This window comes from Canis lupus, chromosome 25 (genome assembly GCF_048164855.1).
Source record: "Canis lupus baileyi chromosome 25, mCanLup2.hap1, whole genome shotgun sequence".
In the NCBI taxonomy this organism is placed as follows: domain Eukaryota; kingdom Metazoa; phylum Chordata; class Mammalia; order Carnivora; family Canidae; genus Canis; species Canis lupus.
In genome coordinates, this window is record NC_132862.1 from 6,581,552 (window position 1) to 6,599,414 (window position 17,863).

General features: G+C 39.3%; 1 protein-coding gene and 1 long non-coding RNA gene across 2 annotated transcripts in view; both read left to right on the forward strand.

Moving 5' to 3' along the window:
• Positions 1-481: 481 nt before the first annotated feature.
• LOC140617185 (uncharacterized) overlaps positions 482-17,863 on the forward strand; it is a 62,093-nt gene continuing 44,711 nt past the window's right edge. The window contains exon 1 of the long non-coding RNA XR_012017396.1: positions 482-607. This is a non-coding gene — a long non-coding RNA (uncharacterized lncRNA). The remainder of the gene's footprint in view (positions 608-17,863) is intronic.
• On the forward strand, positions 689-3,508 carry LOC140616908 (olfactory receptor 10AD1-like). The gene is made up of 2 exons (XM_072797578.1): positions 689-705; positions 2,423-3,508. The coding sequence occupies exons 1-2, from the start codon at positions 689-691 to the stop codon at positions 3,369-3,371; spliced, it is 966 nt and encodes a 321-aa protein (XP_072653679.1). The 3' UTR covers positions 3,372-3,508.

Here is a 17,863-nt window from a genome sequence, read left to right on the forward strand (position 1 = left end):
GACATCAATTTACATATTACTATGGCCATTATTAAGACCACCAACAAAATGATATTTTAGAGGTTCACCATTAGTTTCAGACCACTTAGCAACAATTTCTGATTTCTAGTTTCAGAAAATTCTGTTTTGGAAAAAACTACAAGAACAAGTTTTATGTTGTATAATAATAAGGGATTGTCTATAGCTAAAGGAATATGATTTTTTTATTATTTTCTTGCTGGTGATTCTTCAAGTGACAATTAAGAGAGCGTGTGATTTTCTACTCAAGGTGCTAAAACTCAGCCCTGGGATAGAATTAAAAGTCTTGAGAAGGTCAAAACATATAGTATGAAAAGTGGGAAAAACTATGTCTATTAATAAGTGGAATATGTGACAGTTAAAGTGCAGTACATATGCAAGGTAGTAGTATTTTTTGAGTGAACATTCATCATCTACATTATGAATGTCGAAGAACTGACATGGTACCACCACAACTATCTTCCAGAGTGGACCAGCAGGTCAGACCATCCTCCGTGGACCAGTTATTCAGACACATTGAGATTTTCTCTATTATTTGCTGCAGTGATTCAATGATAAAACATCATCACCAGCCAACCCACAGAATGAGGTATGATGTGATTTTCAAGTCATTGTCCTATTTATTTATACAAATGCTTGACTGATTAACACCAGTATTTACCAGGGCTAGATGCCACTTATCACCAGGTATTCTTTCTGGTACAATGAAGCACAATAAGCATTTATATACTACTATGGATCCTAGAGTCTTCTTAGGTTGAGCTTCAGTGTCTTCTTGGACAGGTCCCAGGCTTGTCTGGAGCATAGCTCACTGCCTTCCCTTGCCCAGACTCTGACCTCAGCCGCAACAGTCCACTGGTCCCATGATCCCAAGCCACTTCTCCGGTTAAACATTGCTCTTGGACCTCCCTGCCCTCTCTCAGCCCTGAAGACGAGTTCTAGGGACAAGTTCTAGGGGTGCATCCCAAAGTACGGATGATGGAAATGGCCTACTGCCTTGAGGTATCAGGAAATCACCTAGAGGGAATCCAAAGTGAAAAGAAGTGACAGGAATGGGGCAGGTCTCTTCTAAAATTAAGATAGGCAACATTAAATATTTAAAGACTCAGAGAAGAGAGGGGTGTCCAATCAGAGATCACTGAATAGCAGACACCCACACCAAATATGAGAAAGGGAGAGGGAGAAGAAAACAGTGAGAAGTGGAAGTGCAAAAAGGAGGGGGAAAGACTAACACACAGGTAGAGTAAGAATGTGTGGGAGAAGGCCTGAGAGAAAAGAAAATGAAGAAGGGTGGTTGGCAGAACTGAAGGGTAAGAAGGAATATACTAACCATCTATAAGGATCTGAGAGTGGAAGGGATCCCTCTTGTATCCTAACTCAGAGATAAGATGAAAAGTGAAAGAGAAATTAAACATGAACATAACGACTTCCTAAAAGTTGCAATAATGAGAAAAGAACATGAGAATTCTGAACACTCATTCTCTGATGATGGGAAAAGAACAAGACTTATCCTGGAAGTAAATGGACAGATCAAAGTTTTTTGAAGGTCCATTCCAGAAATGCTGAATTTGTGCCCACTCATACCTTTCCTTGTCTCATGGCAATGGTTGCATCCTTTCCACCCAACAGTGCATAGCCCTGTGTTCCAACCTCTGTAGGAAACTGCCTCTCATTAAGTAATAATGCAAGAACTCAGAACTAGGTCCCATCTCCTGCATGCACAGCATGGGTGGTGGATGCAACAACCACTGGGAGAGGGAGTCTGGATAGAGAGTGGACGACTGGTAAGCATGGATGTTTCCAGAGATTTGCAAATCATTCTCACCTAAGGGGCAATGCTGAAGGGGAGAATGTTATTGTTTCCTCTGAAACTTCAACCCATTCATCATTTCAAATACATACACTAAGGCTCAGCACTTTTTTTCTTCTAGGAAAATACGTCTGTAAACATCTCCCAAATATGATCTTCTATAAGCTAACAGCCAGCATGCTGTTCCCTCAAATACTCCGTTTCTCACTTTCTTAAACCTTTCCTTATTTGCCATGAGTACCAGGCCCAACCATCTTAGCTTTGCACCTCTGAACACATTTTGGAGAGTGGCTAATCCTTCAGTGTTTACAGCCCTGGGGCAGATGTGGTACTTCATTTGAGGCCTGCCCAAATCAGAATAAAGTATAACTATTGCTTCCTCAGTTTTTGATATTACAATTCCATGTATGCAGCCTGTGGTGACCCTGGTATCCTCACTCCCCACAACATTGCCAATTACATGATTCCTAAAGTTCTAAATCATTTGCCACCACTCATCGTTCTTTTATAGCTGGGTCTCTGGGCTCAAGTGAGTACCTTACATTCCCTACAAACTATCTCACCTGTGCTTTCCTGTCCTCCCTCCTCAAGCAGGTCCAAGACAGTGGACCTAAGGAATGGCAGCACAGTGACAGAGTTCATCCTCGTGGGCTTTGAGCAGAGCTCCTCTTCCACTCAGGCATTACTCTTTGTCCTCTTCCTAGCCCTCTACAGCCTTGCCATGGCCATGAATGGCCTCATCATCTTCATCACCTGGACAGACCCCAGGCTCAACAGCCCCATGTACTTCTTCCTTGGCCACCTGTCCTTCCTGGATGTCTGCTTCATCACCACCACTATCCCGCAGATGCTGATCCACTTGGTGGTCAAGAACCACATTGTCTCTTTTGTCTCTTGCTTGACCCAGATGTACTTGGTCTTCTGTGTGGGTGTGGCTGAGTGCATCCTCTTGGCTTTTATGGCCTATGACCGTTATGTTGCTATCTGCCACCCACTCAGCTATGCCCAGATCATGAGCCGGCAGGTCTGTGTGAAGCTGGTGAGTACTGCCTGGCTCTTTGGGCTGATCAATGGCATCTTTCTTGAGTATATGTCATTCCGGAATCCCTTCTGTAGAGACAACCACATAGAGAACTTCTTCTGTGAGGCCCCCATAGTGATTGCCCTGTCTTGTGGAGACCCCCAATTTAGTCTGAGAATGATCTTTGCCGATGCAATCGTGGTGCTACTCAGCCCCATGGTGCTCATTGTCATCTCCTATGCCCGCATCCTGGCCTCCATCCTTGGAAGAGCCTCCTCCTCAGGTCGAGGGAAGACCTTCTCTACTTGTGCCTCCCATCTGACTGTGGTCATCTTTTTCTACACCTCTGCCATGTTCTCTTATATGAACCCTCGCAGCACACATGGCCCTGACAAAGACAAGCCTTTCTCCCTCCTCTACACCATCATCACCCCCATGTGCAACCCCATCATCTATAGTTTTCGAAACAAGGAAATGAAGGGAGCCATGGTGAGGGCCCTTGGGAGGACCAGCCTGGCTTAGACTGAGTATTGAATCTGTCTAGTGGGAAGCCTCCAGAAAGAGAAGCTCCTTCACCAAGCCTTGACAATTGGGCAACTCACCAACACTGATAGACTCCAGGAAAAAGCATTTATCATTTTCTTCTTACTAGCACCAGACTTGGAAGATCCTGTTGATGTTTAATGCTCATCTGTCTGATTTTACTCCCAATATCAATTAATCCTTCCAAGTTCTCCTACTAATACATGTCCATATGAAGTGGCAAGTGTAATGAAATGGAAAAGTTTATTCTCAAATTATGTGAAATGTAGTAGCCTCCTAAAGAGAAGGAAGGCTAGCCCATTGTTTGGGACATTTACTTCTAGTACGAAAGCAATTACTGGTATTTCATCTTTGAGAAGATAGCGTAGTGAGACCCATGAGGCAAATAGAGTGATGTATAGAAGTTAAGTGAAAAGCAGTGCGTGGGACAACTATGCAAAGAGTTGTACAATATTATCCCTATATGATGGCATCAAAATTATGCAAGAAGTTCCCAGAAAAAATAAGAACTGCAGAGATTTGGATTACTCCTTAAAGGAAGCAAGAGGAGGAGCTCTATGCCAAATACATGTGAATTATAAATGGGGAGGTGGGAGGGCAGAAGCAAGAGCAAGAAGGCTAAGGAGAGCACCCAGTTCCCCAGAGTATAAACCGGGAGTGGGGGTTATAGAATAAAATCTCCTAGGGTCAGAGAAGCTTCCAGTGACATTTGCGTTTTATAAATAGAATATAAAATGAACACTTTAACTTATTTGTGCATTTGTTTGCTTCCACTGGAAAACTTTGTCACTGGCTGGATGCCTGTTGTGCAGTTTAAATGTTTCCCTTTTCTTCATGAAGATTCCTTCTTATGTCTTGCTTTATTTATAATACACTACATTTCTTGAGACTCTGCTCACATCTCTTCTTTCTCCCCTACCCCTAGTCAATTACTTAATGTCTACAGCAGGGGTTCTCAGCAGGGATGAGTCTCTCGCCCAGGAGGTATTTGGCAATATCTGAAAACATTTTTTAGTTTTCATAACAGGAAAAGGGTACGTGTTACTGGCACCTAGTAGGTAGAGACGAGAGATGCTACTAAACATCCTATAATACATAGAACAGCTATCACAATAAACATTTATGCAGCCCAAGAAATCATTGGTGCTGTGGTTGAGTAACCCTGGTCAGGAGATAATGTATTAGAAGAGCAAATAAGGGAGATGATGAGAGGTATTAATCTGGAAAAAGAATAGACAGGAGGAAACCAAGAATTTAGAATACAGAATTCTATATACCTAGACATTTCTGGTTTACCATCAGCAAGATTTCTGCTGGCACTCTATAGCTGGAATCCATATAAATATTTGTGATAAAACCTTCCCTAAAACCTCTCTGTTTTATGACTAGTTAAGGTGGTGAGGAACAAGACCCTAAGCTTGCCTAGTCCTTTGAACATAGCTTGACTACCAAATTATTCTGATCATGTAAGAAATGTGAAAACTAAAAGAAGAAACTGTGCTTTACAGGTGGAAAAACATCTAACTCAAAGAAGGTAGAAGCTGTAGAGAATTGATTTTGGGAGAAAAGAATTACAGGTATTGTGGAAGGATGGAGCCCTGATCATAGAGAGAGAAACAAGAGAGAGATAATGAGAAAGCAGCATGTAGGTATTGCAAAAGAAAGAATTTTCCCAAAACCATTGACTGGGAAAAGGAGTCGGGCTGACTACCAGCAGTTTTTATAAGCATTGGAGCGCAAAATTTGAAGTTTTACAAATCCTCACCATAGGCAGTGTCATGCCTGGCAGGCTGACTGGTGCTCTGGTGGGGAAGGAGGGTCGAGGCCCAGGAACGGTCAGTACAGTCTAAGAATTCCCTGGGTTGCATGGGAAGAAACAGTTCCCCTTCTTGGTCAGCATTTCAGAATGGTAGCACAGCAACTCTAGGGATAAAAGAACTGGAAGTGCCAACATGCTGCCCCATTCACCAATATAGGAACAGAGACACTAGCTCAGGGCAGTATACCTTGATGCTGGCTTTTTGCTGCACTTTACTATAAACTCCAAACCACTGTTTGAGTATGTGATGGCTTTTCTGGGATAAACCAGCACCAGCCACAACATGATGACAACCTCCCTCAGGGCATCAGCAGAAGTATATTCCTTGTGGGTATCTGAATTTGGAGTTCTGAAACCTAGCTATGACCCTGAGATAAAACACAGAGGTACTGCACTAATGGTAGTCAGACAGCTCAGGCACAGACAAGGTGAAAACAGGGATCTGACACAATCTGGTGATTGTTTGCTTTTCTGTATGTACTTCTTGAAGAGTAGTGAACTTCCTGGAACAACAGAGAAGGGCAATGCCATTTTCCTCCTGCCTACCTGCACTGACTGACTTCAGTGAGCAACAGAGCACAGCCCAGTGGAGATCAGGGCTGCTTACATGAGTCCCTGATCCCCTGTGCCCTGAGGCACATCTCTAATAGGGAAGTCCACCTGAGAATCAATGCAGCAGGCATCTCCCCCAGATGACAAGAACAATCCCTCTGCATATACCAAGTCACTCATCATAGAAAGCTGGAATGCTCTAGGTGAAACAGGATCTTGCTGTGTTTTTTTGTTTGGGGCAGGGAGGGAGGCTCATTTTAATATAGCCTTACTCTCAGGAGCAGAGATATAGCAGGCTTTCCTAACAATCACACAAAAACCTGTGACTTAGACAAAATGAAAAGATGAAAGAATTCACCCCAAAAGAAAGAACAGGAAGAAGTACTGACCAGGGATTTACTCACTACAATTATAGGTAAGATGTCCGAACCAGAATTTTTTTTTCCTGAACCAGAATTTGAAACAACAATTATAAGGATACTAGCTGGGCTTAGGAAGCATAGAAAACACTAGGGAATCCTTTACTGCAGTGATAAAAGAACTATAATGTAGTCAAGCCAAAATGAAAAATACTATAGCTGAGATGCAAAACCAACTAGACGTAATGACAATGAGGATGAGCAAAGCAGAGGAACAAATCAGTGATATAGAAGATAAAATTATGGAAAATAATGAAGCTGAAAAGGAGAAGGAAAAAAAGGTATTGGATCATGAATGTAGACATAGGGAATTTAGCAATTCCTTAAAGCATAAAATTGTATCATAAGAGTCCCAGAAGAAAGGAGAGAAAAGGGAGCAGAAGGTTAATTTGAGCAAATTATAGCTGAAAACTTCCCTAATCTGGGGAAGCAAGCAAACTTAAAAATCCAAGAAGCACAGTGAACTCCATTAAATTCAACAAAAGCTGGCCATGACCAAGACATATCATAGTCAAATTCACAAAATACACAAACAAGAAAAGAATCTGGAATGCAATGGGGGTGGGGGCTTAACCTACAACAGAAGACAGATTAGGTTTGAAGCAGATCTGTCCACAGAAACTTGGCAGGCCAGAAAAGAGTGGCATGATACATTCAATGTGCTGGATGGGGAAAATATGCAGCCAAAAACATTCTATCCAGCAAGACTGTCATTCAGAATAGAAGGGGAGATAAAGAGTTCCCAAGACAAACAAAAACTAAAGGAGTTCATGATGACTAAACCAGCCCTGCAAGAAATATTAAAGAGGACTCTTTGAGTGGAGAGAAAAAAAGACCAAAAACAGGAAAGACTGGAAAGGAAGAGAGAACATCACTAGAAAGACCAACTTTACAGGTAACACAATGGCACTAAATTCATATCTATCAAAAATCACTCTGAATGTAAATAGACAAAATGCTTTAATCAAAAGAAATAGGATATCAGAATGGATAAGAAAAAAAAATACCCATTTATATGCTGTCTACAAGAGACTCATTTTAGGCCTAATGGCACTTGCAGATTGACAATGAGGAGGAATGAAACAGGAACAAATCAGTGATGTAGAGGATAAAATTATGGAAAATAGTGAAGCTAAAAAGAGAGAAAGAAAGGTATTGGATCATGAATGTAGATTTAGAGAATTTAGCAACTCTTCTGTGTGTGCTTCCTTAAGAGTAAGGGGATAGAGAACCATCTATCATGCTAATGAATATTAAAAGGAAGCCGGAGTAGTAATACTGATAGCAGAAAAACTAGATTTTAACCGAAAGACTAACAAGAGATGAAGAAGGGCATTATATCAGAATTAAGAGGTCTACTCATCAAGAATATCTAATAATTCATGCCCCAACTTGGGAGCACTGAAATATATAAATCAATTAGTAACAAACATAAAGAAACTCATTGATAATAATACAATAATTGGAAAGACCACAGATATATGGAGGTTAAAGAACATCCTACTAAATAATGTGTTAACCAGAAAATTAAAGGAGAAATTACAAAATACATGGAAGCAAATGAAAATGTAAACACAACAATCCAAATCCTCTGGGATGCAGCAAAGGTGGTCCTATGAGGGAAGAGTATTGCAATACAGAACTATCACAAGAAGCAAGAAAAATATCAAGTACACAATTTACCTTACACCTAATGGAGCTGAAAAAATAAGAAAAAGAAAAAAAAACACACATAAAGTTGAAAGCTAGCAGACAAAGGGAAATAATAAAGATTAGAGCAGAAATAAACAATACAGAAACAACAACAAAAAATCACCTGGTAGAACAGATCAAGGAAACTAACGGCTGGTACTTTGAAAGAAATCATAAAATTCATAAAGCCTTATCAAAAGATTTATCTTTATCAAAAAGAAAAGAGAAATGAGCCAAATAAATGGAACTATGAATGCAAGAGGAGAGATCACAACCAACACCAAAGAAATACAAATAATTGTCAGGGAATATTATGAAAAATTATATGCCAACAAACTGGGCAATCTGGAAGAAATGGACGAATTCCTAGAAACATACAAACTGCCAAAACTGAAACAGGAAGAAATAGAAAATTTGAACAGACCCATAACCAACAAAGAAATTGAATCAGTAATTAAAATCTCTCAACAAACAAAAGTCCAGGACCAGATGGCTTTGCAGGGGAATGCCACCACAAATTTCAAGAAGAGTTAATACCTAATCTTCTTAAAATGTTCCAAAAAATAGAAAGGGAAGGAAAACTTCCAAACTCATTCTATGAGGCCAGAATTACCTTGATCTCAAAAGCAGATTAAGACCTTGTTAAAAAGAAGAATTACAGACCAATATCCCTGATGGCTGCAAAAATTACCAACAAGATATGAGCAAATCCAAAAGTGCATTAAAAGAATTACTCACCACAATCAAGTGGGATTTATTCCTGGGCTGAAGGGGTGATTCAATATTTGCAAATCAATCAACAGACCACATTAATAAAAGAAAGGATAGGAACCATATGATCCTCTCAAGAGATGCAGAAAAAGGATTTGACAAAATGCAACATCCATTCTTGATTTTAAAAAACCACGTCAGGGATCCTTGGGTGGCTCAGCGGTTTAGTGTGCCTGCCTTTGGCCCAGGTCGTGATCCTGGAGTCCCGGGATCGAGCCCCACATCGGGCTCCCTGCCTGGGGCCTGCTTCTCCCTCTGCCTGTGTCTCTGCCTCTCTCTCTCTTTCTGTGTCTCTCGTGAATAAATAAATAAAATCTTTAAAAAAAATACAAAAATAAAAAATAAAAAAAAACCACATCAACAAAGTTGGTATATATGGAACATACCTCAACATCATAAAGGCCATATACAAAAGACCCACAACTAATATCCTCAATGGGGAAAAACTGAGAGCTTTTCCTCTACAATCAGGGACAAGACAAGGATGTCCACTCTCAACATTACTATTTAATATAGTACTGGAAGTCTTAGCCTCAGCAATCAGACAAGAAAGGAAATAAAAAGGATCCAAATGGCAAGGAAGAAGTCAAACTTCCACTCTTTGTAGATGGCATGATACTCTATGTAAAAAACAAAATAGACTCCACAAAAAATTTGCTAAAACTAATACATAAATTCAGCAATGTTGCAGGATATAAAATCAATGCAAAGAAATATGTTGCATTTCTATTCACCAATAATGAAGCAGCAGAAAAAGAAATCAAAGTATCAATCCCAAATGCAATTGCAGCTAAAACAGTAAGATACCTAGGAACAAACCTCACCAAAGTAGTGAAGGATCTATATTCTGGAAACTATAGAACGCTTATGAAGCAAATTGAAGGTGACACAAAGAAATGGAAAAACATTCCATGCTCATGAGCTGGAATCATGAACATTGTTAAGATAGCTATACGTCCCAAAACACTCAACATATTTAATGCAAACCCTATTAAAATCCCACTAGCTGAATGGGATAAACACTGGGTGTTATGCTATATGTTGGCAAATTGAACTCCAAGTAAATAAATAAATAAAATGTGAAACAATGAAAATAATAATAATAATAATAATAAAATTCCACCAGCACTTTTCACAGAGCAAGAAAAACAATCCTAAATTTATATGGAACCACAAAAGACCCCAAATAGTCAAAGCAGTCATGAAAAAAAAGAAAAGCAAAGCTGGAGACATCATGATTCAGGACTTCAAACTATATTACAAAGCTGTAGTCATCAAGACAGAATGGTACATAGACCAATGGAACAGAATAGAAAACCCAGAAATGAACCCACAACTATGTGGTCAACAAATCACTGACAAAGCAGCAAAGACTATCCAATGGGAAGTAGACAGTCCCTTCAACAGATGTGTTGGGAAAACTGGACAGCGACATGCAGAAGAATGAAACTGGACCACTTTGTTACATCATACACACACACACACACACACACACAAAAAAAAAACTCAAAATGGATGAAAGGCCTAAATGGGAGACAGGAAACCAAAATTGTAGAGAACACAGGCAGCAGCCTCTTTGACTTCAGCCAGTGCAACTTCTTACTAGACACGTTGCCAGAAACCAGGGAAACAAGGGCAAAAATGAACTATTGGAATTCCTCCAAAATATAAAATGTTTCTGCACAGTGAAGGAAACAAGCAACAAACCTAAAAGACACCGTACAGAATAGGAGAATATATGCTGGGCAGCCCCGATGGCACAGCGGTTTAGCGCCGCCTGCAGCCCAGGGCGTGATCCTGGAGACCCTGGATCAAGTCCCACGTCAGGCTCTCTGTATGATGCCTGCTTCTCCCTCTGCCTGTGTCTCTGCCTCTCTCTCTCTCTCTTTGTCTCTATGAATAAATAAATAAAAGTCTTTTTTTTTTAAAAAAAAAAGGAGAATATATGTTAAATGACATATCTGATAAAGGGTTAGTACCAAAATCTATAAAGAACTTATCCAAGATTACAACCCAAAAATGAATGATCCAATTTAAAAATAGGTAGGGGTGCCTGGGTGGCACAGTTGGTTAAGCCTCAGACTCTTGGTTTCAGCTCAGGTCATGATCTCTGGTGGTATTGATCCCCAAATTAGGCTCCCCACCCAGTTCAGAGTCAGCTTGGGATTCTCACTCCCTCTGCCTCTGCTCTTCCTGATTGTGCTCGTGATCTCTCTCTTTATATCTCAAATAAAAATAAATTAATTTAAAAATTTTTTAAAAAGCGCAGAAGACAGAATAGACATTTTTCCAAAGAAGACACAGAGACGGCTAACAGATGTCTGAAAAGATACTCAACATCACTCATCATCAGGGAAATACAGATCAAAAGCGTGATGAGATAGCACCTCACACCTGTCAGAATGCCTAAAATGAACAACACAGGAAGCAATAGATGTTGGCAAGGATGCAGGAAAAGGGGAACCCTCTTGCACTGTTGGTGGGAATGCAAACTGTTGCACCCACTGCAGAAAACAGTATGGGGCACCTCAGAAAGTTAAAAATAGAACTACCCAATATTCCAGTAATTTCACTATTGGGATTTACCAAAGGATACAAAAATACAGATCTGAAGGGCAAATGCACCCCAATATTTGTAGCAGCATTATCAGCAATAGCCAAACTATCACCCAAAGGTCCATCAACTTATGACTGGATAATGAGGATGTGGTCTATATATACAATGGATGTTTACTCAGCCATCGAAAAATGACATCTTGCCATTTGCAATGACATGGATGAGGCAGAGAGTCTTATCTTAAGTGAAATAGGTCAATCACAGAAAAAAGACCAAATGAATTCACTCATGGAATTTAAGAAACCAAACAGATGAACACATGAGAAGGGGGTAAAAAGAGAGAAAAGGAAAGAAATCATAAGAGATTCTTAATGATAAAGAACAAAAAGGAGCGATGATGGAGGGAGGGAGGTGGCAGATGTTCTAAATGGGTGATGGGTTTTAAGGAGGGCACTTGTTATGTTGAGCACTGGGTGTTACATGTAAGTGATGAACCACTAAATTAAAATTAAAAAAAAAAAAAACACCTTATGTGTTTGTCTCTGTCTCAGCCTACGACTTCTCCTAAAGTTTTCTCAAGGGCAGCCCGGGTGGCTCAGCAGTTTAGCGCTGCCGTCAGCCCAGGGCCTGATCCTGGAGACCCTGGATCGAGTCCCATTTCAGGCTCCCTGCATGGAACCTGCTTCTCCCTCTGTCTGTCTCCGCCCCTTCCTCTCTCTCTCTCTCTCTCTCTCTCTCATAAATAAATAAATAAAATCTTTAAAAAAATAAAAAAAAATAAAGTTTTCTCAAGTTATAAGACTTTTCCTACCTGACCATGCCCTTTGGCCTACCACTAGTATGGACTCTTACTTAAACTCTGTCCTTTTCCTCTGTTACTTCAGCTCCAACTTCATCCACCCCGCAGCCATCTTTTCCACATTCCCATCAATCTCACATCCCTACCTAACTAAATCCTATCATTCATCACCTTTGCTATTTGCAGTGGGACACCTGCAATTACCATTTAGTGAAGCCTATGAAAATCATGTGGGGATACTTATGGGAAGACATCCTGGTTGGCCTCAACTAAGAGTTACTTAGTAGGAGAGAGGAAGGCAGGAGAATATTTGAGGATGTTATTGTCCTGGTCCTTCCCTGGTGTCCCAGAGTTACTGTCGGGTGGCCTTCTCCTACAGCTCCCTTCCCTATCCTCATAAGGTGGTAACAATTCATTTCTCTTGAGAGGCCAGGATGCTTCACCATCCCTTTTTGATTCCTCTTAACCCTCCCACATCCTTGTAAGCACTTCATTATTCCTATTTAAGTATACCAACCATTTCCCCCCAGCACAGTAACCTAGTAAAGGTAGCAGGCACATATTACCAAAAATAAATTGAAAATATCTCAAAATAGAACATATACTAGTCCATAGAGCAAATCTCAAATCAAGTTAATGATATGAAGTCACACAGACCAAGTTCTCTGACGATAAGGCACTTAAGTTAGAAATCAATATCAAAAAGTTAACTAGAGGGCAGCCCTGATGGCTCAGCGGTTTAGCACCTGCCTTCAGCCCAGTGCGTGATCCTGGAGTCCCGGGATAGAGTCCCACATCGGGCTCCCTGTGCCTGTGTCTCTGCATCTCTCTCTCTCTCTCTCTCTGTGTGTCTTTCATGAATAAATAAATGAATAAATAAAATCTAAAAAAAAAAAGTTAACTAGAAGGAAACCTATATGGTTGGAAATTAAGAAACAGAATTCTAATTCTCCCATTTACTAAAGAAGGAAGAGAAGTCTGGTCCAACATGGAAAGAGTAAAGAGCTTGGACATTGTCACTTCCACCGTCACCAAAAACCAAGGGTAAACCAAGGGAACGTCAACAACACTTCTTAGATCTATCAGAGAATTAAAGGCACAGGGGAAAGCACCACCCCAAAAACTGGGAGACAAGTGAACACAGAAAATGACAGCTTTCTGGGAGTAGAAACAGTAACTGGAGACCGGCCAAAATATTTAGAGGGGATCGACTGCTTATTGGAGACGGAATGGGCTAACTTCAGAGATAAAAACTCCTAAGGGTCTGCCCTCCATGGAACCCTCATAGATTCATGAGTTTTACTTCCAGCAGCCTCACCAGATTCTCATGATGAAGATTAGGAAAAAATCCCCTTGTGATCAGCAAGGAGAAGGGACAAGTTAACCTTTAGAAAGAAGCCCAGAGAGGACTGTCTGGCCTCAAGGAAAACTATCTTATGAGAACCTAATGAATCTAGGAAAGAATTCATTAAAAAAAAAAAAAACTGAAACAAAACATGAAAAACACTGAGACGGACCTGCAAAGGTTCGAGCCCAGGTCATAGGCTCACTAGAAGACTGACCAAATGATGGGAGTATGGAATGCTTCTGCTCCCCTTTACCTAACCACCACATCAATACGGTGGAAACTTTCAAAGGTCACAGCTAAAAGAGCTGCAATGCTCATACCCTATTTAAAGAGTCTAAAGGGAAACCAAAAAGACAGCGAAGGAGAGAAAAGCAAGGACATGAAAAGAAATTTGAGCATCTGAAACCACAGCTACAGCAAACGTTAAACAGCCTAATGCCTAACACAAAACTTCCCACTAAGCGCATATTTATATCAATTCCTATGATCTGATACCTCATGTCAGGCTTTCAGCAACAGATTTGATTATGATTATAATTGGAAAATTTTACAAACCCAAAATTAGTAATGGAACTAATTATAATTTTGTGGGATATACCTAGAGTAATGCTTTCTTTTATTAGGAAAAAAATTGTGTTAAAAAGTAATAAATTAAGCTACCAACTTAATCACAGAATAATAGACTCTGCAAAGAATATGGAAGGAATAAAAATGCATATACTGTATTGTTTCAAACAAACCCTGTGGTACACCTGGGTTGCTCAGTTGTTGGCCATATGCCTTTGACTCAGGTCATGATCAGGGTCCTGGGATCAAGTCCCACACCAGGCTCCCTGTGGGGAGCCAGCTTCTCCTCTGCCTATGTCTCTGTCTCTGTGTGTGTGTATCTTTCATAAATAAATTTTTAAAAATCTTTAAAAAAAAACCAACATTTGATTAAATTGATAGAATTAGAAGAAAATAATTTCACAGGTCTTGGCATGACTGATCAAAAATAAACAGACTTAAACAATATTAAGAATGAAAGGAGCACAAAACTATAGATGTTACATAATGAGTTATAAGAGGCCTCTGTTTCTGGTATTGAAGGACCAATGTAATTTAGACCAACTATGTCACTAAGAACAATAGCTGAACAGATGTTTCAAAACATCCTCTTGAAGGCACTTAAGCACTAAAAAGGCAGTGAAGTATTTGGGAGCTAAGACCCAGGAATGGTCAATCTGCATTTGAGCAGATCTAGGAAGAGCTGATAAGAGGATTAGTAAAGTGGGAGATGTGTCATAAATAAGATGAAAGAAAGAATGGACAGAGCAAATACAGTATCTGAAGAGAAAATAGCTGAGATTTTTCCAAAACTGAACGACATCAGTGCACGGGTTAAAGAGGCTCTAAGTGCACCCAAACTGTATTATTTATAAAAAGAAATACACACATGGGCACACCATTACAACTCCTGAAAATGAGAGACAAAGAGGGAAAATTTAACAGCTTCCTGAAGAAAAGACAGAGTCCTTTCAAAAGAAGCACAATTAGATTGACAGTGGTCTACTCAACAATAAAAGTCAAAGTATAAATTTTATCTTATAAAAAACTCCATTGTAGTAGACTAGAGAGGAGCTGGAAGTCAAAGAAAGATAAAACTCCCATTCTTGTTGGTAATGTAACTGGTGCCATGGCTATGGAAAACAGTATGAAGTTACCTTAAAAAGTTAAAAATAGAACTACCCTACGATCCAGTAACTCCACTACTGAGTATTTACCAAAAAAATACAAACACACTAATTCATACAGGTAATGCATTGTAGGAAAGAAACATGCAAGGATAATACATGTTTATATCAGCATTATTTACGGTAGTCTAAATTATGGAAGCATCTCAATTGTCCATGGAGAGATGAATGGATAAAGAAGATATGGTATATATACACAACAGAATATTATTCTACCATTACAAAGAATGAAATGTTGTTACCTGCAACAATGTAGATGGAGCTGGAGAATATAATGCTAAGAAAAATAAGTCAGTCAGAGTAAGACAAATACTATATGCTTTCACTCATAGATGGCATTTATGAAACAACAAAAAAACACACAGAGATATTTTTTTAAAGTAAGTAAAAAAGGAGAGAGGCAAACCAAGAAAGATTCTTAGCTATATAGAACAAACTGATGCTTACCAGAGGGGTGGTAGGTGGAGTGATGGGTAAAATAGGCAATGGGTTTTAAGGAGTGCATTTGTCATGATGAGCACTGGGTGATGTATCGGTATAGTGTACCATCATTCTGTGGTACACCTGAATTACTATATGGTACACCTGAAACCAATATAACACAGTCTGTTAACTATACTGGAATTTAAAACATTTTTAAAAATACTTCTAGATTTTGCTTACTAACCCTTCATCAGATACATAATTAGCAAATATCTTCTCCCATTCCATAGGGTGTCTTTTAGTTTTATTGTTTCCTTCACTGTGCAGAGCTTTATATCTGCACTATTGAAGTCACAATAGTTCATTTTTGCTGTTCTCGTATGAATATTCCTTGAAAAGATAAAAATAGAACTACCCTATGACCCACCAAGTGCACTACTACATATTTACACAAAAGATACAAAACACTGATTTGAGGGGAGAAATGCACCCCTACTATTTATAGTAGCATTATCAATAGCCAAAGTAGTAAAAAGTCCAAAGGCCTATTAAATGATGAATGTATAAAGAAGATGGTGTATGTGTGTGTGTGTATAAATATAGAAATAAATACAAATACAGATATAGATATATATGAAGTGGAAATTACTCAACCATCAGAATAAAATCTTGCCATTTGCAATGACATGAATGGAGCTAGAGAGTATTATACTAAGCAAAATAAGTCAGAGAAAGACAAATACTATATGATTTCCCTCATATTGGGAATTTAAGAACCAAAACAGATGAACATAGGGAAAGAAGGAAAGAGAGAGGGAAGCAAACCATAAGGGACTCTTAATGGTAGAGAACAAAATGAGGGTTCATGGAGGGAGGTGGAAAGGGATAAGCTAGATGAGTGATGCATAATAAGGAGAGCACTTGTAGGGATGAGCACTGGGTGTTATATATCAGTGATGAATCACTAAATTCTACACCTGAAACCAAATTTACCATATATGTTCACTAACTAGAATTCAAATAAAAAGTTGACAAAATATTTCTATAAATAAAGAACCAGACACAGGATTTTAAGGCAAATACTACCAACCAAGGAAAAGTAATCTATTTTAGATAACCGGAAAAAGAGGGAAACACCTCTACTCTTTAAATGATAACTTCAATACCAAAACTTGTTAAAGACAAAATAAACTAATCTCACTCTCAACCATACTTGCAAAATTCTTAAAGAAAACAGACTCCTACAATGTATTAAAAATATAATACCTTATGTCATGAACAAAGTTGAGTTTATTCCAGTACTAATTCAGAGTTTATTTCACATCAGAAAATGAATTATGCAAATAACTACATTAAAGGACAAAATAAAGAAAAATCACATGGCAATCTCAGTAGAGGCAGGAAAGTCATCTGTTTTATTAAACATTTATGCCTGTTTATAATTTTATAAAAAAAAACAACACTTCTCAGCAGACCAGGAATAGAAATGAAGTTCCTTAAGCTATTAAAATATTTATACACCAAAACTCAACTGCAAATATCCTCCTCCAAAAGCGAAACATTAAAATTACCTTGAGATCATAAATAAGCAGGGGAACCATTATCCCTACTTTTATTCAAGATTGTAGTTTTTCTTTTTTTCACTTAGATTTTACTTAGTTAACAGAATGCAGTATTGGTACTGGTTTCCGGAGTAGAATTCAGTGATTCCTCACTTAGATATAATATGCAGTGCCCATGACAATAAGTGCCTTCTTTTTTTTTAATTTTTATTTATTTATGATAGTCACAGACAGAGAGAGAGGCAGAGACACAGGCAGAGGGAGAAGCAGGCTCCATGCACCAGGAGCCCGACGTGGGATTCGATCCCGGGTCTCCAGGATCGCGCCCTGGGCCAAAGGCAGGCGCCAAACCGCTGCACCACCCAGGGATCCCCAGGTGCCTTCTTTAATACCTAGCTATCATCCAGTGTAGCTCAGTGGTTAGACATCGGCCTTCAGCTTGGGTCATGATCCTGGGGTCTTGGGTTGAGCCCTTCATTGAGCTCCATGCTTGGTGGGGAGCCTGAATCTCTCTCTTCCACTCTTCCTGCAGGATCTTTCTCTCTCTGTCTGTCTCTCTGTCTCTCTCTGTCAAATAAATAAATAAAATATTTTTTAAAATAGTAATAATACCCACATCCATCTAGCCCATCCTCACCATCTCCCTCCATCAACCCTCACTGTGTTCTCTGATGTAAAGAGTCCTTTATGGCTTGTCTCCTTATTCTTTTCCCCCTTTCCATATGTTCATCTATTTTCTTTCCTAACATTTGCATATGAGTGAGATAATATGGTATCTGTCTTTCTCTGACTCACT